Genomic DNA, 21,468 nt, shown 5'->3' on the forward strand with positions numbered 1-21,468 from the left:
CGTCGCCTTAATTATGCCGGTCTTATCGTTATAGTTATTAACCCCGGACTTACCGATAAGCGTTAAGGCCGCCCGTATATCTTTTTCTATACGATTAAGCTTTAATATTATCGCCTTAACTATTAGGTTAGCCTCGGAGAATACCTCTTATAGTTCCGGTAGGATCGATATTAGGGTTAGCTATCTAGCTAACCTCTTATTACTAGTAGTAAATAGGGTATTATTATAACGCGTAGTGATAAGTCGTTTAAGGAGGCCACGTTTAACGTTATCGCTCTAAGTTACCCGTAAGGACTATTTACCGGATATAGGAGCGGCGGCCTTAGACGCCGTACGTATAGGTAAGGTAGTCTTTTAGGTATTTATATCGTTTTCTAACGTATTTTCGTCGCTAGAGGCGTCGGAATCGATAGTATCCTTCCCTTACATTAAAGGCGGCGGTAGATTCTGTGTCTACGACTCGATATACCCGGTGCCCGGGTTAGGTATATTATAAAGTGACCCCTCTATAATATCCTCCACGCTAATAGAACTAAGGGCAGCTATATAGATATATAATAAAGTTATCACGATATTATATAGCATTAAGAAGATAGTGGTTTTATATCTAAAAGATATAACCCCGTATCACGGATCGGTTTAATAATTCTCCGATATAAAAACTTTATTACTATATAAAAAGATATATCGAGGCTAAGGGCCGGGGTTAAAATAGCGTCTTAGCTAACGAAAGTCACTTACACAAGAAAAGGAAAATCGTCACTAAAGTTAGTGAAATTGTCGAACGGGGCCTAATAAGGTACCTAGTCACTACCTACCAAGCTTGACCCACTCTACGGAGTGCTCAGGTACCTACCTGACCACGGTACTGAAGTGACGTTATCCAGCTATTTTCGGCACGATGCCGATGCATCCATCTCTCACTGCCAAACATCCTGAAGCTACCATACCCATACAATAAGCAGGACTCGTCTAAGCAGGCATCTATCTATGCGCAACTTCCTGGACGTAGGCAATCTTAGCAGACCTTTCTAGGTACTCAGTCTGCTCCTTGGCAGCCTGCTATGTCTATCGTTGCCGAGTTCGTCTCCCACCATCTTCCCTTCCTTTCCCTTAGTCCCGGTCTCTCTTCTTCCTATCATACCACGCCGTTATCTTGATGTTCCCTAACATTGTGCCAATTTACTGACATTTCTTGCTACTCGTGCAGTCGCGTGCGCGAGATCGACGCACAGCTTGATCGAATCGCTCTGGGATTCGGCAGGCTTCCTCCTCCAGACCTGGACGAGCTATCGGACGCCGCCATTCACGGCACCGATGATGTCGAAACGGAATACGCCAACGAAGCCTTGTCCACTCCTCGAGTACAGGAGCTTCTCCGCATTGTCAACGCCCTCTCTTCTGCCTCGTCTCCCCTGTCCCAAGTATCTCCACATCGCATTCAAACCCTTCTTCGGCAATCCCGGCTTGCCGACCTTGGTGATGTAGACTCCCTCGCCGACAGATCAGGTCCAGACAAACTCCACCAGTCCAATGTGGAGTGGCTCTTAATCAGCAGGGCCACTGTCCAAGCCTATGGGCACCTCCTCAACATGCTCTTCGAACAGATAGTTCCTCTGAGCGATGACATCCAATACTGGGAGGAGACTCTGGGCTCTTATACATACACCATTCTTTACACCATACAAACGTCGCCCCTGCGACTTTGGGACACTTTTCACAGAATTCGATGCAGCGTCCACGATCATATTGGCAATATCGATGTTGAACATGAACCCCCTCCTGGGTCTGCTTGGAAGGGTATGGCTCGCTCATGGGTCCAGTTCTATGGCATAGTTCAAAGAAGCGTTCGCGAGCGCTCCATGACGACCATTCGGGGCAAGGTCCTCTCTCCAGTGTCCCGGAGCCGCCGCGAGGTGCGTCGGCATCTTGCCGAGCTCAACAAGCTGAAAGACATTACCTCCACCGGCCTGGGCATGCTGGTCGACGAAGGCCTCGCCTTTGGAATGGATATGGACGACGCTAAGACCGACGATGAAAGCATGGACCTCCTTCACTGGAAACCTGTTGTGTCTAAGACGGTGGCAATGATGGATGCGGTCCTTGATAAAATCATGGAATTAGAACTTTACCCCCAAGATTTCGAGACTAGCGTCTTCCGCACCATATACGAGGATGCCGAGCTCGGTACACAGTTTGACGATCCCCAAGCGCCCCTGCGAGTCTCTGCCGCCGCCCAACGGCTGCTATACATCCTAGAGCACAAGCTTCCCCAGAGAACCCGCGAATTGCATGAAGAAGTACGGGAACATGGGCGGCCATCGGTATTGGTGCGGTATTGGCTTCCCGCAACGCTGGCCGCTCTGTCCTCTACCACTGTCCTGCGCATCCTCGTTAACAGGAAGGCCGAGTTAGCCACCTGGGCACGAGATATCGCGGTGACAGCTCGAGATTTCTGGACCAACTGGGTCATCCAGCCGGTTCGCAACATGGTTCGCACGATTCGACACGACGAGGCGAGTGATATCGCTATAATGAGCCGTGACAGCCTCAAGGCCGATCGAGAGAGCCTTGAGCGCATGGTGGTCGACTTCGCCCTTGACAATCCGCACTTCACAGGGGCGTCAGGCCCGCTCAGCGACGCGCAAATCGCGGTGCTTCGGGCCAAAGTGTACGAAGGGGATTTGACCCCGGTCCTGCGGGCGTATGAGACGGATCTCCGTAGACCTTTTAGAGGCGCGGTGCGAGGGGACCTCGTCCGATCACTTCTCATACAAGTGCAGAAGACCAAAGTCGACCTCGAGGTAGCAGTCAGCGGCATCGATGCTCTGCTGAGGAGCCAGGAGCTCGTCTTCGCCCTGGTGGGTCTAACCCCGGGTATTCTCGTTACCGCGGGGGTGGTTCAGTACATACGAGGAGTCTTTGGCGGCCGACGTGGAGCCCGTACCCAGCGCCAGGGAGACCAGGTGCTACGGGTAATGCTGAAGATCGACCGCATCTTAACCGAAGCGACACCGACGGCCAATGAATTCCTCCATTACCGGGATCACGGCCGGTTATTGTGCGAGGTGCACGTGCTGCGAAACGCGATGTCGAAGCTGCTACCGCGGCATATGGAAAAGGAATTTCTGAAGGATCTGGATGACCTAGCCAGCCCTAAGAGATACCCAGTCCAAGTGCAAACTTTCAACAGAATGAAATGGGCCTATGCAAAATGGGTGCGGTGAGGCGAGGTCTCTTGACGCGAGGAACACACTCGATGAGTCAATGTCTTTTACTTGATGGAACCAGGTGGATAAAAGGTCTGGAGCCGTTGGTGGCTGTCTCCCTAGGCGCCATGAGTCCGATGGCGAGTGCAGCTTCCCGGACTTGTCGACGATATCTGCTCCGTACGGGTGGCCGTCGAATTTGCTCGAAAAAAGTATCATCAGCATAACAGCGAATGGTGTCTGGACAAACTGGATTAAAAAGCATGGAGAGGCCAGGGTACGCTAGTCGAATAAGGAATACAGAAACATCGTTTTTAGATCAAACGGAAATATAGATATACAATTGATTAATATTTATTGGACTCTTGCAGACTCACAGGATGTCGGTCAGTCCCTCTTGTCCCTCTGGTCCCTCTCGTCCGTACCTAAGGTACATTCTGGATCGTGTTTGCGTGTATTCTCATGGTACCATCCCTTTTAGGTACCTAGGTAAGGTACTTACAAGGTGCTATTTCTCAAGGTACGTGTGACGGGGAAGATAAGGTACCTCATTTGCGTAGTAGGTACGGAGTATTACTCAGTGCTCGTTCACTGGAGACTATAAGTACCTAGGTACTACTCTACGTACCTATACCTTAGGCAACAGCAAATGACCTTAGGTGGTTTCCTCCAAAAGCAGGGAAACTCGGGTGCTGGAGAAGTACCTTAAGGGTCTCCGAACTTGGAATCCGCAGCCCCAGACCCCGATTCGGCCACGTCCCTTCAGCCTTCTAAACGACTTCTCGACTCACTGGGGGCGGCGGCACATCATCGCGATTGTCTCGTCCATTGTCCATTGAAATCCGCCTGCTATTACCATTGACGCAACGCTTTGAATAAACAACAACAACAACAACCCCCTCGAGTCTTCGCCCATCAATACCAGACGACGACGAGAAACTCACACCCACGTTTCCCAACATTCGAACTGACTGGTCTTTGACAACTTCATCAACATGTCGAGTAACAGAAACTACGACTTCCTAGTACGTCTTGTTCAGTCGTCTAGACATACCCAGCCTACATGACCCTGCGATGCGCCCGTCGAGCCTGATCCGTTCCGTGCTGTCCGCTGCACCTTTCCCTGACCCCGTGCACTTCATTCGCTGTCACCTCCTCTCCTCGCCTCTTGTCTGATGTGCTCTGCTAACACCGCCGTCTCCTTTTCACTGTCCACAGATCAAGCTCCTGCTGATCGGGGACTCGGGCGTCGGCAAGTCTTGCTGCCTGCTGCGTTTCAGTGAGGACTCTTTCACCCCTTCCTTCATCACCACCATCGGTATCGACTTTAAGATTCGGACGATCGAGCTCGATGGCAAGCGGGTAAAGCTCCAGATATGGGATACGGCTGGCCAGGAGCGCTTCCGCACTATTACCACCGCGTATTATCGCGGTGCTATGGGCATTCTGCTTGTCTACGACGTCACTGACGAGAAGTCATTCAATAGTACGCAATGCGCCCCCTTTCCTTTTCGTCCCTTGCACTACAAACCCCACTATTCCCGTGGCCTAGGTCTGTGCACGTCTGTCTCTGCTGCTTATGTGCTAACATGTGTAACTTGCCTTCCTTCCTCTTCTGATCAGATATTCGCACCTGGTTCGCCAACGTCGAGCAGCACGCTACAGAAGGCGTCAACAAGATTCTCATCGGAAACAAGTGTGACTGGGAAGAGAAGCGAGTCGTGTCGACCGAACAGGGACAGCAACTTGCCGATGAACTCGGCATCCCCTTCCTCGAGGTGTCTGCCAAGAGCAACATCAACATCGACCAGGCCTTCTACTCCCTCGCCGCCGACATCAAGAAGCGCCTCATTGACAATCAGAAGGGTGACCAGGCTGGCGCCGGTACGGGCAGTTCAGGCATCGCGGTGAACCAACAAAGCGGCGCCGGCGGTCTCGGCGGCAAATGCTGTTAAAAAAAAAACCCCCAGGAAGAAAAAAAAGGAGGGGGTCAACGACACAGGGTAACAAACAACTTGAGGGGCCACATGGCATGGTGCAAGACCAAGGAAGACACAGGCGGACATAGTGAACACCAAGGCTCTGGTGTCTGCGTTTGCATTGGGCGTTCTGTATGTGGCTACGCATACGGGATCTCATGACCGATTCGAGTGGACGGATACAGAGGGGTTTCGAGGGAAGAACCCCGGAGTTGCTGGCGACAGCTGCAGCTTGGGTCTACTTCCGGCAGGACAAGTTCGCACGTGATTGTCGTTACAAGGAAGAAGAGCAAGGGAAGGTCGGAGGACAAGAAAGGAGGCAGCTTGGTTTGGCTTCGATGGTTTCCTGTGCTTCTGCGCGAGAGGAGCGAGTGCGTGCGTTGTTTGGCAAGTGACACTTTAGTCACTCTGATGGGTTCGTCATCGCTGTGTGCGGCACCAGAGCGAGGCAGGAATCATGCGGAAGCGTCCGTTCAGTTGGGAGGTATTCCTGTGGAAGTACAACACAATGGGGTGCTGCGAAAGGAGACGGGATTCGGTCCGGTCGGTCACCCTGACCGGTCTGTTTCTGGCATGTTGCCTTGACGGGATTTCTGGCTCCTTCATTACTTGTTGTCGCCGTCATTGTTATCATCATCCCCTAGAGAGTAAATATCTGGTCTGGAGTTCGGTTTATCATGTGGGGTCTAATATACTTTTCTATTTCTCCTTCTCATCACACTGCGCATGAGACGTTGTCTTAATCTTGTTGATGACTGCCTCCTCTCTTCCCAACGACCCTCTTGATCTAAGGCGAGTCCGCATGGGCGTGCACATACACCCGCAGCTGACATGTTCCTTGCCTGCCGAAACTAAAATAAAAACAAAGAGAGAAAAGAATATTCCCCCCGGCCCCCTTCCCCACCAATGTTGAATACAAGCTTAGCTTTTCGGGTATAAGAGAAAGCTGTTTGGTATTGCACTTTCATTGTTCCTCTACATAGATAAAGGACTGCAGTCAACATGACAGCTGGATTGCTGTGTCTGCGCTTCAGAACACAGCAGGATATGTGGCAAGCAGTCCTCCAAAGGGCTACGAGAACGTGGAAAAGAGAGAAGAAGAAAAAACCTGCAATTACCAGGGTATAATGGCATTGACGGTTATGCCTTGTATCTGCTGCTGGTTTGGTGTCGACTCCAGACTCGTGGGGGAGGAGAGGGAAAACTCCCTCCGATGCCATGTCCTGACGAATCGCCGTGCCTCAAGCGCATCTCTGAAAGACACCACGAAGCGCGCCGATTTGACCGGACCTTCGGTTTTCATGTTCCCATTGAAGCCGCAATCGCCACCGGCATCAGTTCCCCTAGTCCCTTTGTCGATTCCATAAGCCCCGTCACCGCCCTCGAGGGCCCCGTCCGATGCTTCACTAGAAAGCCCCAACTGCCCTCTTGTTTCACCGTTTGTTGCCTCTATCTCCGGCGCCTTGCCATTGGATTTATTTTTGACCGCCTTTTTTTGTTTCCGCTTGCTGTCTGGCCTCGGCTCGGAATATTTCCGCGCAAAGTAGGGCTTCACATCTGTCATGTCCCAGGCGAGGTTCCGTTCTTGGCCATCCTGACGGACCAGGCCCAGAAGGGTTGGGACATCTACGGCACCTCCTTCTAGTGACACTATAACATGTTGATGATTAGATGAGGAGGCTGATGTGGCGGTATTGGTTGATCCTTTTCCAGTGCTGCCCAAGCTCGGGATAGACGCCGAGGCGGCCAGTATGTGTTCAATGGTGAAGGGCTGTATACGAGCTTCGGTGCTCCCCGGGAGGGCATACAGTTTGAGGCTGAGGGGCGCAGGGGACGGCGGTGCGAGGGTAAAGGTTTGCTGGTCCGGATCGGAATCGGAGCCAGTAGGAAACGGTCCATAAAACAGGGGTGAAGAGAGCTGCTGGGAGGTGGCATGACGCAGAGGGCCGAAAAGAGCATGGGCCTGCAGCTTGTAGGCTCGGGCGGCGGCCCGCGAGGTGAAGAAGATGAAATAGCTGTCGAGCGGCTCTAGCGTGTTTACATCGAACAATTGAACCACTGGCAGAGCAAGAAAGGATGAATCAGCTCAGGGCTACACGGGAGTGTGGAAGACAGACGGTGCAGTAGTGCGACCTAGACAGGAATGAAAAGATAAAAACGCACCTTTCCTGATGGAGCCATTCCAGCCATGGACGTGCTCACCCTGACGACCGACGCGGTAGAAGTCGGACTCGGCAAGGGATTTCGATGCATTCCAGAGGACGAGCATGGCCGGCATATAGTCGCGCGGCGGTAAGGAGCTATCATCCAAGCCGGCCTGGGCGCGCTGCGCTTCCAGCCAGGAGACTAGGTCCTCCTTATCGAGCACCTCGCGGGCGGGGCTTGCTCTAAAGGCCGGGGTTTCTCGACTTTCCTTGGCAGGACCTGCGAGTGCGGCGCCTTCTTTAGGCGGCGAGTCCAAATCAGCATCCGGGAAGAGCTCGTTGAAGATGGAACCCTTGGCGGGCCTCCGTTCGTCAGCTATCGGTGCAGCTTCGCGCCATGGACCGTTCCCGTTGCCATGGCCACTGTCGTTGCGGCTGCGGTTGACGCGGGTCCTGAGGTTTGCTGGGCTGTCTCCGTGGCCACGCGAGCTGTGCAGATGACCGAGAACAGAGAAGGGTCGCAGGCAGAGATTAGCACTGCTATTTCCGGGACGAACGCTGCCGCATGACGGTGCCCACGACGATGTCCGTGGTGTTCGACAGCGAATGGTTGGAGGAAGGACGAGCCGAGGAGACCGTGGGTACATTCGTGCAATCCTGGAGAAGGAATTGCCCAGGTCTCCGCGTTCAGCCCATGGCATGAGGCTCAGTACTCTTCCGCGGCGGGGCGACGACTAGGAAGGCAGATGTGGTTTGGGATGACGGGGAGGGGACCGGAAACTGGACGATCGATCAGGTGTAAGTATTAGATGTATTACTTCGTAGGGAAAGTTGGAAATTTGCATCGATGTTGTAATTGTAAATTACTGCGTAAGCCGACTCTGGCGATACTTCGTTAACGGAGTATATACATACGCTAGTGCACAGAAATCATTGCATTGGACAAAGTGATAGCCGGCTTATATAAGCTAGAGTTCAGCCCCAGGCAACAAGCCACAGTGATTACGGGAACAATTATATCCCCTGATTACATAAGAAGATCGTTATGTGGCTAGCGCCACACTTGCCCTTGATTCATAAGGTAGGTAGCTTACTTAATAAATAGCAGGGGTCCTTTCCAGGGAGGGGTGCTTGGTGGTGGGGTGCTTGGGGAAGAGCGAGGGAACCACAATCGTTGCTTGTGGGGACAGAAAAGTGTGTCCTAGGCAGCGGCACACACACTTACGATGAAGTCTCATGGGTATATTGGGTCGATTGCTTCGTACTAGTTAATTCATCTCCTGGTCTGACAAGGTACTTTACCTGTCGAGCGATAGTGGCCTTGTTTCTATAACTGTACCCCTGCAGATATATCATGTACACCTGTGAGCGAGGGGTCATTTTCCAAAGCTTCCATCACCAACTCATCACTTGACTCAGCTTCACTCAACTTATTAACTCGGCTCAACTGAGCTCAACTGAGCTTGGCTCCTGCGTCCTCTTGAAAGTCCTTCCTGACGGGCTCTTTGGAAACAAAGAGGAAAAGAAAACGAAGAGGGGAAAATGAGCAACAATACCGGAATCAATACCGGAATCAAACCGAAGGAGATCACGGTCAAGGTCCGTCCAGTATCCGAATGCGACCGCAGTCAAGACAAGGCAACTCTTCAAGGGTTTTCAAGAGCATGGGTCAACAAGGATGCCCTCATATTCCTCACCGGGGGTGTTGAGAGCGGTAAACGCTGCTGGGTTGAGCGCACTGTCCCTGCCACGGCTACCGCTGCCCCCAAAGATGCGACCTCAGAGACAGCACCGGGTTCATCACCTGGCTTAGGCGATCCTGTCCGCCGACAGGCGCTTCTTTCGTTGTTGCCAGGCTCCAAGATGCCCCAGAACATCGTCTTCATGACAGAAGCCTACCGGAAGGCTTGCGGGTTTCACCTTGGGGATATTGTGACCATCAGACCGGACCAAGATATGGCGGTACCGTCCGCCCAATTCGTGGAGGCCGAGCCCCTGGATGAGATAGGCAGTGAGCAGGAGACTGCTTCTTGGGAGGGCGCCGCCTGGTTTCAGCTTAGTAAGTCTCTCACATAACCGCATGGTCGCATCATGGCTGCATGGAAACCACCCTCTGCTACGCCGTACTTCCTACCTCCTACCCAACTCAACCTACCTTGGCCCCACCTGACAATCTTGCTTACACCGCACCACCTTGTTAGAACGCGCTGGTCACGTCCTGCCCGGTCTCCGAATTGACTGCACCGTGGCCGGGTTCAAAAAGTCCCTTCAAATCCGCGCCGTCGACTCAAAGACGGACAACGTCGCTTCATTTGGCGAGACCTCGGTTATTCGAATTCGTAATGTCTCGCCTCTCCCTGACGGCGTCCCTGCGGCCCCCAAGAAACTAGAGGTCACAGGCATCCCCGGGCTTGCGGCCGAGGAGAAGAAACTCAATCGCTTCTTCAGGGGGTTCAACACGACTTTCCTGCACAAGGGACAGCAACGATCTTGCGGTATCGTGATCCACGGCGGACGAGGCGCCGGTAAGAGCTACGTCTTGGATCGGATTGCCGCCACTGGTTGGGGTAAGGTGTTTAGAATCGAGGAGAACGACAAGTCTTCCACCGTCGAGGAAGCCTTCAAGCAGGCCAGCGCTCAACGGCCCAGCATCATCCTCGTCGACGGACTCCACGCCTTGATAGGCAAGGACCGGCCAAACTCCGGCACCATCGCCACCAAACTCGGCCAACAGCTGGACCAGCTAGCCGAGGAGGCCTGGAAGACCGACACCCTGCCGAAAGTTCTCGTGGTTGCCAGCTGCCTCGATTACATGACTGACGTGCCAGCCGAGCTGCAGAAACTGACTCGGTTCGAGCGAAACATTCCGCTCTCCATTCCGAACGCCCAGGGACGGCGGGAGATCTTGGAGACATTAAGCGGCCCCTTGCCTCCGGAGGACAAGGAAAGCATGCTGACCATGCTGGCCCAACAAACCCACGCGTTCAATCCTTCGGATCTCTGCCGCCTCATGGGCCACGCCGTGGAAATCCTGGCTGAGCGCCTCGACCCGCTCCAGGAGAACGCAACAACCTCGGAGGGGGAGCCGGTGCCCTTCGTCAGCAGGGAGGATCTCGAGCAGGCTCTTCGTTCAACACGTCCCACGGCCATGCATGACGTGAATCTCAAGCCGCCGACGATCCACTGGCAAGATGTTGGCGGGCAGGAGGGTCTCAAGAAAGCCCTGCGGAGGATGATCGCGCTCACGACAACGACGGACCCCGAGGTTCACAAGCTCATCCTCGACCCTCCCAAGGGCCTCCTCCTCTACGGACCCCCCGGTTGCTCCAAAACGCTTTCGGCCCAGGCCATGGCGACCGAATCAGGCTTCAACTTCTTCGCCGTCAAAGGCGCCGAGCTGCTCAACATGTACGTGGGCGAGTCGGAGCGCGCCGTGCGACAACTCTTCGAGCGCGCGCGGGCCGCCAGCCCGAGCATCATTTTCTTCGACGAGATCGACTCGATCGGCGGCGCGAGGAGCGGGGGCGGCGGGGGCGGCAGGGGTGGCATCAACCGTTCGCAGGGCTCGGTCAACATGCTGACGACGCTGCTCACCGAGATGGACGGCTTTGAGGCCCTGACGGGCGTGCTGATCCTCGCCGCCACGAACCGGCCGGAGGACATGGACCCGGCACTCCTGAGACCGGGTCGCTTCGATCGGGTCGTCTACGTCGGGCTTCCGGATCTGGCGGGCCGAGAGGCCATCTTCAGTATGAACCTCGGCCGTCTGCGCATCGCTGACGACGTCGACATGGGCGAGCTGGCGGAGCTTTCGGATGGGTTTTCGGGTGCCGAGATCAAGCAGATCTGCTCGATGGCCTCCAACCGCGCCATCGACGCGTGGCTGGACGGCGAGAGGTCGGGAGAGGATAGCGTGATTCGCATGGGGGATGCTGTGGAGGCTGTCAACACTTTACCGCGGGGTGTCACACCGGCCATGTTAGACGATTACGAGCGATGGGCCAGACGCTTCGCGAAGCAGGTATAGAAGAAAGCATACGGATAGAAATGAAAATACCCTGGTGTCTTGTATCAGAGAAGCATCCACTCTTCTCACGATCATCCCGATATGTCGCTAGTTGGGTCCTTTTTTTTTCTTTTTCCCTGTGCTTCCTCAGGAAGAAAGCTTCTTTATGTCTTTCCGAACATCAAACAGCTCGTAACTCTCATGAGGTAGAGCAGTAACCTGTTCCTGCCGCGCTGAGTGGTGAGCGGTAAGCTGATTCAGCTCTTTTTGGAGGAGCTTCTTATTATACTTACGTAGCACGGATACGAGTCCAGTGCGGTTGCAGGTACGAACACCGTGAATCAACAGTACCTACAGTGTTTTTACCTGGAGGCAGTACGGAGTACATTTTCTCTATCCGATCTCGGCCTTCCACTGAGGTTAAGCAAAACGATCCACCCACTTACTTATTCTTAGTCTCATGCCTCTAGTCCCCTAATTAATGGATTAGTCGGCTCGGTTACCCCCACGCTTCACCGTTGGCCGGGTTTTTGCATCAGGGAAAGGGGCGATTGGCTTTGGTCCAAAGACCTATGTAAAGCTATCGTTATGTCTGTTCGACTTCATCACAAACTGTCAACCAAGTACGTTGTAGTTAATTTACACAGCTTGCCCATGATTCTCGGTATACTGGATGAAGTTTAACCTGCAGCCGTTCACATTGAATAAAATCGCGGCTTAATATCTCACATGGCCGTTGTTCGCCTGCTTTCCTGGCTTCTGTGATATCCCTAACTCGTAACGCAGCATTCGAGACGTCCCATCCAACATGAAAGAACTCGGTTTCTCTTCTCCCTCGGAATATCGTATCTTGAACTATTAGTATATGAGTTGCTGCCCTGTACGGTACGATACTGAACTCTTGTGATGTCTCTAACTCCTGACCAATAGGTATCGCGTCGTCATATTTTGTTGTAAGCAGAAACTGAACGACTACAGATCCTCGAGTTCCATGTTAGATCTGCTAGTGTTTCATATGGTGTGAGTCTAGGATCGTCTACGTCCAGCTCTTTGGTACTCGTAGATGTATTCAGACTAGATGCCTTCGTCAATGATGAGGTGTCCACGAGATGGGTTGGTTACTTATGGACAAGCAGATCTGGTCCGTTTCCCCGGAATAACCCCAAACATTTGCACTCGCCTCGTTTGTTGACACGTGATCTGCTACGCAGAAGTAAAGCTGACTTGTGTACCCCGTGACCGGATGGGAGAGAGCCTAAGGTACCTTAGCCAGGGCACAACCGCAGTATGAACCTACAAGTCGGCGGCATCGAGAGTGGCATGTACCTATGTATAGACACACATACACATACCTATATAAACATATGTCTATGCGGATACATGGCACTTCTCTGCGTTCCGTTTCCATCTCCCACGGCTCACACTGTAAACTTAGTACATGCATAGGGGGCACAAGCCCAGCTTTGAATTGGCATCGGAAATTTTGATTCTTGTTTCCCTTTACTTAACTGTCTCACGCAAAGACGCCATATCAAGACCTCAGTAGGCGGCGGTAATCGGGCGCTCACTGCCACCGCTTTGCCTAGCTAGCATGACCGCGGCTCTGGGCCAAAACAGCGAGCCCAGTATATAGCTATGATACAAGCCAACAGCCCATATCTACCATCTTGCCCCAAGCCAGATAGATTCGATCGCCAGCCATGCGATTAACCAAGCTTCCCCGTCTTTGCCGTCCGTGGGTCTCAGATGCGTGCCGTCAGAGTTTCCTGGGCGAGGGCAGGGGCCGGTGTTCCCATTAACCGGTCGGCTCCGGACATGGACGTGTGTTTCTCTGCTGCGGTAGTCGCCAGATCATCAGCTTTGCCCATTTGAACACCCAGCCCCCGTCCGCCACAACCCGGATTTTACACTGAAGTTCTGATCACCATCTTTTTTCTTCTTCTTTGATCCCTGGGAATAAACCTCCATCGAGGGAAAGACTCGGTAAACGCCCCGCCCTCCCCCCTCCCCTCCCCTTTCCTCCACCCGTCGTCCATAGAAGCCACCGTCATCATCGGAAAGACAGTTAAAGAAGAAGAAAAAGAAAAGGAAACCACCCGTGCGACCGGTAGAAACAAAAATAAGACTCCATTGACGTCTCATGACCCGTGGCATTTCCCCAACTGGCCGGGATTCCCTAAGGAGAACGATTAAAGAAATAAAAGAACGCCTCATGACTCTTCGTCGGACCTTGCGTTCCCACCCGTCTTTAACGAAGGAGAGATGCTGATGGAAATCTTCCGCGGCGCCCCAGACGGGCTGGCCCGCTCCGCAAAGCTTCTCCGGCGCCTAACCATGTTGCCCGGTGTGATGGAAGCGTTCGAACCAGCGGAGCTGCTATTACGCCGCTTGTGCTGCATCAGCTTCTCCAGCTCGTCGTCGTCCTCCTCCTCTCGCCGTCGTTTTTCCGACAGGCGCTCTGGTGGTGGACCCACGGCAGGTGGAGGTGTTACCGGCACCGACTGCGTTTCTCCCGTCTCGTCGGGCCCCAGCTTCGTCTCGCTCGAGGGCGGCATGGCCGCGTCATCCGATTTCCCCTCAGCTTCCTCGTCCGACGGATAATCGACCAGTGGCTTTTGTTGTTGCGGTGTCGTTGTCGTCGCCGCCCCGTTCGTGGGAGGCCCGTCTAGCGCCTTGCTCTCCGGACCGTCTTCGTCGTCCGACGTATTCCAATACTCTTCCTCGCTCGGATCAATAGCTATGTGTTCCATCATCCGCGAGTTGGGTTGCATGGGCCTCCTCGCCTCCTCGTCCTCATTCTCTAGGAAATATTCCATCGTGCCGCCTTGGGGCTGCTCTTGTCGGAAGACAATGTCGCGGAACGTCTCCATGTAGCTGAGGTCGACGAGTTGCTCGCGGTGACGCTGAACCAAATACTTGAGAAGATCCTTAACGTTTTCCTTCTTAATGTACTCAAACAGCTCCAAGCACGCCGAACTCAGAATGTTGTCTCTGGGCATCGTTTTGATAAGAACCTGCAGGATGGGGCCCAAGACTTGTTTCTCTGCCATGTGGTTGATGTAGAAGTCGTCCTGCAACCCAACGAGATGCCGGAAAAACCTGACGGCCACTAGAAAAGGAGACGAGTCAGCTGAAACAACTCGACAAAGAGATACTTCGCGGTCGTCGCCGGGGTGGTGACAGGGAGAGGGAGCACAAGAACATACCGAGCCGTAGGTACTTCTCCGGACAGCTAAGCAGCTGGACGATACGCTGGGCGATGTTGTTCTGTAACATGAAGAATTTGCTCCTGTGCATGTGCTGGCGGATGAAGTAGCTAAGTGTTTCGATTAAATACGGGAACATGGAAGCTTGTTGGACGGGAAAGTTCATGTCCGTCCGGCCCTCGAGAGCCATGAGTGGCTTGAACAGCTTCTTCGCCGTGTGTTCGTAGAAGTGCGCCAGGAGCAGTTCGTGCACCTCGGCCGCAGGCGCGAGGCGAGCCCGTGCGGGGAACTCCCCGTTCGCCTTGGCGAAAGCCTCCTGAGCTTGGACCTGGGGCCCATGATCTAAGAGTATCCTCAGCGAGTCGGCGATCTGAGCCCGCACGCCTAGGTCGACTTCCACGAGAAGGAGGTCCACGAGAGAGTCTGTTAGGAGCGGTTGGTTGTCATGGATCTGACGGTACAACGTCTGTCGAATCATGTGAGGGTCGTGGTCGATCATGGACACTAGGATATCGGTGGCGCCGACCCTAACGGCAACATCGCCATGCCGCAAGCCGAAATTAATAACTTGGAGCAGACCGTGTGCGATGAAGTTGTTGTACAGTGTCTGGCGTGCCGGTGGTTGAAGGTTTTTCGCGATCGAGCAGCACTGCTGAATGAACAAAACGGCATCTTTCTTCTTTCGGGGGTCTGGGGGCACGGCCCTGAAGATGCCGAACAGCTCGTTCAGAAAGTTGGCGTTCCCCTGGAGGTGCTGCACAATATCGACCTGATTGAAGAAGATCAACGAGTTCAGGACCGAGAAAGTGGGATCATCGAGGATGCGGGCCAGGACGACGTCCTTCAGGTACTGGAGTCGATAGGTCTGGTGTATCTTCCGTCGGATCACTTCATCTTCGATGGGGACGACCTCTTTATACCGTCCTTGGTTGTCAAGCCAATGCCGATGGTTGGCCTTGTGACCCGGGAAATCGGGGTCGTATTCGAGCGCGCCTACCACGCCCAAGAGGCAGTCGTCAGACACGGCGTGTTCGATTATGGCAGTATCGTTCAGTAGTATGGCAATCTTCATTATGTTGCACAGTCGATGCAAATCCGGTAGGCTCTCCAAGTCTTCGGCCATCTCGACGAGTGGAATCAGCTTCCCAATATAATCATCGCTCATAATGAATTTGGTCAACGCATCGCGGCCGTTGGCGGTCTGACTCATGACACGCATCGCCCCTTCAATCTCCGCGAGGGACTTCAGATCCGCAGGTGGAAGGCTTATAGTAGTCTGCGCATCGATCGCGAGGTCGTCGGAAAGACTGTCATCGGCTGCTGTAAAGGTCAGCAGTCAATCCGGATAGAACCGGGAGGCGAGAAATCAAAAGCCCTACCTGGACCGGCCAGAGCGCCCTGGAATGTCCTCTGGATGCCGCTAATGAATTTCCTTCGATGATAGTGAGTATATGAACGACACGATTGGAGTAACGCGATGTGGACGTGGGACGGTTGGTCTAACACACCATATCATATGACAGCCCTCGGCCTCTTGGAAAGAGAGAGCCATGTCGGTACCACTGCTCGGCTCTGTCCAGACGATCAGAGTCTCTGTCCGAATCGAGCAAGTTAGAAGACACAGTTACTTCGGTGCGGGAGAGAGTAGAGTGTGTTGTTCGTCAAACATGCCTTGTTGTTTCTGGAACCCATCTTCCCTGCAGATCTTGGTCTCCAACAGCAGCCGATCAGGTTGGTCTTCGGACTCGACGTAGACTCTGGGATCGCGGGTTTGGCCATCGTCCAACTGCCGCCACAAGATACAGTGAGCAACAAACATGCGCCAGGATGGGATACGGAAGACGGGCCCTACCTGCATGAAACCAGCGGTACAGAAGCCAGTGCCTCTGTCAAACCAGTCATTATTGCGCAACTCGTAGACTTTGACGCGCTTCTTGTCTGTCGTCTGATGAGGCACCGACTGTGCCATCATCACCGGCTCGGCGCCCACCACAGCGTCGGGCTTAGATTGATGGGGGTTGGTGATGTCCGGCGCTATATCTAGGTGTTGTTGCAGAGTCAACTCGGCGTCGATAGGACTGAGGACGGTGAGCGCCAGTTTCCTGGATGTTGCGCCTCAGACAGGCGCCGGGGAGGCTTCGGTGTCGGTGACGGGCGCAGATGGAAATTGAACGATGTCGGAAAAAGAAAAGAAAAAAGGTCGGCTGATCGCTATCGCTACGATGACGCTGGTCGCGCGGGTCGGTCGGGCCGTCTCCAGGAAGGAAGCTTCACAGTGGATATAGGAAGGAAGCCTAATCAAAATGAGGCCATGAGGAGGGAAATCCTTCGGTGGTGGTACTGAAGCCGCGATTGATGGATTAGCGGGTTGTGGGTTGACGAAGTTGACGTGACGGCTGGCGGGAAATGAGCGAGAAAGGAAAAGTTCGCGCGAGACGGCGCGGTAGGATGCCGAATGACGAGCAGAGCAGCACGTACGTGAAGGAGAACTGAAGCTCGCTTAACCCACAAGGTAATGCGAAGCGTTGGCTCGTGAACTCGGGAGGGGGAGTAATCTTTAGCGCGCCGCAAGGTTTGCGTGGGTTGATGATGGGTTGTAACCGGGGAAGGAGAAAGGTGAGGCTGGCTAAGGGCCCGAACTGGGGCGAATGCGTGCGAGTGGGCGGCGTGTGCCTCCACTCCCGTTTTTCCAAGTCTTGGTGTTACCTCATACCTATCTTGGGTTGTGATAGGAAGTACCGAGGTATCTTTGCCATATCTTACTGTGTGGACTGTGCGCAGCTTCTGGCGCTCGGGGATTGGGTTGCTACGTTGTACATAGGTACAAGTACAGTGAGTGAGCAAAAGTTTCGGGATAACCCAAAGTAGAATGCTTCGAACCTTTTGGGGAACACTTTTTTCTATTAGGGCAAAAACCATGATATGTTGCAAAAGTAACGAATCATTGGATCTTTGAAATGTACCGAAATTATTGCTCACCCACTACCTATACCACCATACTTATTTGGAAGTACTTTATGTATTTACCTCCTCCATAATTACGTATTCCATACATAGGTACCTTAGGTAGGTCTTGACTGCAGCTCCTACACGTACTTTTGGGAGTTTCGCAGACCATAAGTTAGGTGCCTTAGGTCAACGTGGTGTAATTAAAATAGCACCTATTTTACTTTCATGACGTTTTGAGCACAGCAGTTTTTATCCTCTGGCACGTACTTTTCGGTACGGGACGTACTGTGCGCACGTGTACCAACCCATAGAAGATCTTCAGGACGAATCGGAGACTCCAGGGAATGGCACTAAATAGAACTCGTCTAGGTGCCTAGTTTTGGGTAAGTGTTGCTGGTCATTGCCGCCTGGGACAGTGCTTGATGCCTAAGATTACTTTAACGCTTCGTCTTTCTCTCTCTTCCGCGCGTGGTCTCTCGGTCGCTTTTCTCTCGCACGTTGATATATGTCGACGCGGCCTCCTACGGTGCCGCCCTACTTCCAAAAACATGTGGCTTATCGTAAGTCAGGTCAAAGTCTTTGCCTGGGTCCCGAGAGAGATCTGGAGGACCAGGTAATTTGTAAGAGCTGGCTCAGCCTACTGAGACGACATCTTCTTCTAACCATTATAGTTCTCTCTGGGTGGATGTCTCTGCCAGGGTCTCCATTCCACTTAACATTCCACACGGCACGGAAGCGACTCGATATGGGATGATATATTGGTTTGTTGGAGCCTGTCCCGTTTTGTATAAAGTAGGTATGTTGCCCGCAGCGGCCCGTAACCTTGTGTGCTTGGGCACACGTGGTCCAGTTGGGATTATGTTTTTGGGGCCCATGGCTTTTTATAAGGGTATCCAGTTAGGTCCTATTCCATGGGCGTTGTACTTAAGCAATGTACGAAGTATTGGGTGCTGGTTGATCTGTTGATTAAGCGAGCTGTTATGCGGCCAAAAGTGCCAGGTTTTGATCAGGCCGACGCTATTCTGAAGCACCACCCTTTATATTGTGGGAGTACATGCCCAGGGCTATAAAGACACGACTCGGCCGGCCAATAGACCGCCAACTTTGATACGTATTATGAATGTCTTGAAATCTCACGTAATTATATATCGCCGACACAGGTCCGTCAAGATGAGGAATAATACCTCCCTTACCCTGTAGCAGGCGAACTGACACATGCGGTGAGAATGCCACCCTGGCTGTAGTCGGACGGACGAGATATGCGGTACTACCATCGACGGACAGCGATTTACCGGCAACGATCTCCTCCCTCAGCCACCAACCGCACTACTGAATAAAATACGCCGCAGTACCAGAGACTCGGGAGCTGCTGAAGGATCACTCCGACTCTACCCCCCACGAACCCCTGTTGTCACACAGACCCCGATCCACTTCCTTAAACCCTGAGCATGTTAAGAATAGAGGAAGAAGAACTAAAGTATGGCTCTGACGAAACAAGGTTATCATGACATCAAGGCTAGCGTAGCATGTAGGGCTGGCTGGCATCACGTTAATGATGCCCCTTGGACATGGTCTCCAAGGTTAGTCGTCTTAACAGGCGAGAAGGCCGCACCACCGCCAGTGCGTGCTATTCATTAGAAGAACGCATGTTTGCTGGCCCGTGGGAAAACCGAGCGATAGCCCTCGAGATTATTCAGAAAATGCATGATAAGGTCGCGTCTCAAGCCAGGAAAGGATAGAGCGGTAATGGGTAGGTACTGGGCTCTTATCTCGGTCTGATTTTCGCTGGCCGAGAGAGCATGGGTGCAACAGCAGTGGAGCCAATAAGACGGCCAAGTCAAAGAGAAAATGCGGAATGACCCCGTGTTCTGCTTCTAAATTGGGACGGGTTCATCCGAATTTGTCCTGGACAAGCCCCACAATGTGCCGCGTTCTACGGTGACATTATTAGGGAGTACGCACGAATACGCTCACCCGTACACGTATGTACAAAGTGCGAAGTATCCGTGTGATGGGTAGGTAGCTGTTTCTGGCGGCTGGCGAAACACGACGGTCTGTTTTATGCCTAGAGATAAGGTACTGTAGTACGGGGTATCGAATTACCTACTCTGTACGGGTTCAGCTGATGGATTTACTTTTAGCGCTGGCATCTGTGGATTCCTTTTGCACGCCACCATCCACAGCCACGAAAACGAGATCCTAATCGTGGTTCTGTGGGGCCCTGGCCGAGACCGCTAAGCCTTGAGCTTGGTGCGGCTGGAACGACGATGCCGCCGGTCTGAACCGATATGGCTGTGGTGTCTCGTTCCTGCTGTTGGCTCCCGTCCTCGATAATACAAAATGACGGTTCGTACGATGTATCTATATACCTGGTAACATCCGAATATTAAGCCAGTAATAAAATAAAGCAAGGTAGGTGGCGCTGTGAAGTGTACAGAGTATGTATATTGATACTTCGTGCCGACATGCCCCCCCACCCACCCCTGAGCCACTTCACAGGGGACCGACGGTATCACCATGGGATTTTATGGAAATAGTCTCTCTCATGTCGCACTAGTTCTTCAGGTAGGTAGGGAATAGACAGGCAAGGTCCTCCGTAAAGAAGTGATCGATGATGGCCACCCAACCAATACACGCCGTACGGCCTGAAATGCGATCCTGTTGGTAATTGAATGGTTAATAGGTTGTTCATGTTTGATTCATACGGTTATAAGGCACTGGGCCTGCAGAATTAATATGGAATCTAAGCCCAAAAATTCTGCCGGTGACGTGACGGGCCCATCCAATTCGTTCGGCGCTAGTAGCTATAGATTAAATACGAGATGGGCTCCAGCCGGTCGCAACGTCCATAACACTACCAGCCTGTGTATATATTAATGAGCACCGGTCCTCCGTCCCCCCTGTTGGGTCCTTCGGGTTAACTCCAACTCTTTCCGGATTAAATAATCCACTGAATCTCCACTACTCGAAAATAGGTGGGTTTCCCAGGTAGCCTAATATAAGTAGACAGAACGCGTACGAGGACTTCATGTATAAAGGCCTCCACGAAAAAGGCCTCCACGATAAAGGAGCCCTAGCCCTGACCCCTTCCGTTATACGTTACTGCGTCCTGATAATATAAAGGTACTTTAAGAGACCTAGGAAAACCTAACCTAGTTTCGGGTAGTGGGGATATAGTGGATTGTTCAATCCAGAAAGAGTTCGAGTCGACCCGGAGGACCGAACAGGGGGGAGCGGAGGACCGGTACTCGCACATAAGGTAGCTGGCCCCATTTCTGTTTCTTGTTTCTCATAAATGAAGATAACCAAGCGTTGGCGCCTCGTATTCATTGGGAAGAAGGTACTTTGTAAATACCTTACCTGTACTCAGTATCCGTACCAGTACCGTCCGGATTCGGATTCCAAACACCAATTAGTGATGCGTGTCAGCGTTGAAAGGAGGGGACCCTGGAACTGGAACTCTGTGAGCGGCTGTGGCCGTTGCCCGTTTCCCGTTGGCTGGGATCATGTCAAACTTCCATTTGTATGGAGCAAGAAGCCCAAGCCCGCAAGCTACCTACACCAAGCCAAGGGAATTCAACCTCGCCAGGCAGGACATGCCAAGAAATTGAAAAGGAATAAAAAAGCCACCGCTTATCGCCGCACTGGCGCATACTAGGTAGGTGCTCCGTATGTTCCATGCTACCTTACCCTTGTAACCCGAGTCCCCTACGCCGTACATCCATGTCGGCCCCACCGACCTTGCTTCTCCCAGAGCCATGGCGAGAGCTCTCGTTGTCACGACTCGCCCAATTCTTCGTTGCCTTAAAAAGAGACGAAGGGTCTCTGCTTATTATTGACGATCCCCTTTTGTTTCCCGCCTCGAAACAATGATGCGATTCGAATAGAACAGAGCCAGCGGCCGTCTCCTCATCCAAGAATTGCTTCGTCCTTCATCCCGTCGAGTCGAAGATTCAGGGTTTTTTTTCGTCCCTT

At 52.8% G+C, this 21,468-nt stretch overlaps 6 protein-coding genes across 6 annotated transcripts; 4 read left to right on the top strand and 2 right to left on the bottom strand.

Moving 5' to 3' along the window:
- The first annotated feature begins 937 nt into the window (after nucleotides 1-937).
- Nucleotides 938-3,536, top strand: SODALDRAFT_350553 (ATP synthase regulation protein NCA2). The gene is made up of 2 exons (XM_028613490.1): nucleotides 938-1,081; nucleotides 1,211-3,536. The coding sequence occupies exons 1-2, from the start codon at nucleotides 1,065-1,067 to the stop codon at nucleotides 3,225-3,227; spliced, it is 2,034 nt and encodes a 677-aa protein (XP_028467214.1). The 5' UTR covers nucleotides 938-1,064; the 3' UTR covers nucleotides 3,228-3,536.
- A 558-nt stretch (nucleotides 3,537-4,094) lies between these two features.
- SODALDRAFT_158958 (GTP-binding protein SAS1) lies at nucleotides 4,095-5,405 on the top strand. The gene is made up of 3 exons (XM_028606920.1): nucleotides 4,095-4,234; nucleotides 4,428-4,695; nucleotides 4,833-5,405. Exons 1-3 carry the CDS (start codon nucleotides 4,205-4,207, stop codon nucleotides 5,162-5,164), a joined length of 630 nt encoding a protein of 209 aa, XP_028467215.1. The 5' UTR covers nucleotides 4,095-4,204; the 3' UTR covers nucleotides 5,165-5,405.
- Nucleotides 5,406-5,844: 439 nt separating this feature from the next.
- On the bottom strand, nucleotides 5,845-8,227 carry SODALDRAFT_332853 (hypothetical protein). The gene is made up of 2 exons (XM_028611817.1): nucleotides 7,352-8,227; nucleotides 5,845-7,246 (listed from the first exon to the last, which is right to left on the bottom strand). The coding sequence occupies exons 1-2, from the start codon at nucleotides 8,031-8,033 to the stop codon at nucleotides 6,303-6,305; spliced, it is 1,626 nt and encodes a 541-aa protein (XP_028467216.1). The 5' UTR covers nucleotides 8,034-8,227; the 3' UTR covers nucleotides 5,845-6,302.
- A 320-nt stretch (nucleotides 8,228-8,547) lies between these two features.
- Nucleotides 8,548-11,408, top strand: SODALDRAFT_332854 (AFG2 protein). The gene is made up of 2 exons (XM_028611818.1): nucleotides 8,548-9,391; nucleotides 9,534-11,408. The coding sequence occupies exons 1-2, from the start codon at nucleotides 8,875-8,877 to the stop codon at nucleotides 11,357-11,359; spliced, it is 2,343 nt and encodes a 780-aa protein (XP_028467217.1). The 5' UTR covers nucleotides 8,548-8,874; the 3' UTR covers nucleotides 11,360-11,408.
- A 1,778-nt stretch (nucleotides 11,409-13,186) lies between these two features.
- On the bottom strand, nucleotides 13,187-16,679 carry SODALDRAFT_159025 (DUF625-domain-containing protein). Its single transcript, XM_028606921.1, has 6 exons — nucleotides 16,397-16,679; nucleotides 16,216-16,330; nucleotides 16,053-16,137; nucleotides 15,924-15,976; nucleotides 14,545-15,861; nucleotides 13,187-14,447 (listed from the first exon to the last, which is right to left on the bottom strand). The coding sequence occupies exons 1-6, from the start codon at nucleotides 16,514-16,516 to the stop codon at nucleotides 13,549-13,551; spliced, it is 2,589 nt and encodes an 862-aa protein (XP_028467218.1). The 5' UTR covers nucleotides 16,517-16,679; the 3' UTR covers nucleotides 13,187-13,548.
- Nucleotides 16,680-18,663: 1,984 nt separating this feature from the next.
- On the top strand, nucleotides 18,664-18,939 carry SODALDRAFT_359321 (hypothetical protein; the record flags this gene model as incomplete). Its single annotated transcript, XM_028614174.1, has 2 exons — nucleotides 18,664-18,689; nucleotides 18,738-18,939. 2 exons carry the CDS (start codon nucleotides 18,664-18,666, stop codon nucleotides 18,937-18,939), a joined length of 228 nt encoding a protein of 75 aa, XP_028467219.1.
- Between the last annotated feature and the right edge of the window lie 2,529 nt (nucleotides 18,940-21,468).

The sequence above is a fragment of the Sodiomyces alkalinus genome (assembly GCF_003711515.1).
Source record: "Sodiomyces alkalinus F11 unplaced genomic scaffold SODALscaffold_4, whole genome shotgun sequence".
NCBI lineage: Eukaryota > Fungi > Ascomycota > Sordariomycetes > Glomerellales > Plectosphaerellaceae > Sodiomyces > Sodiomyces alkalinus.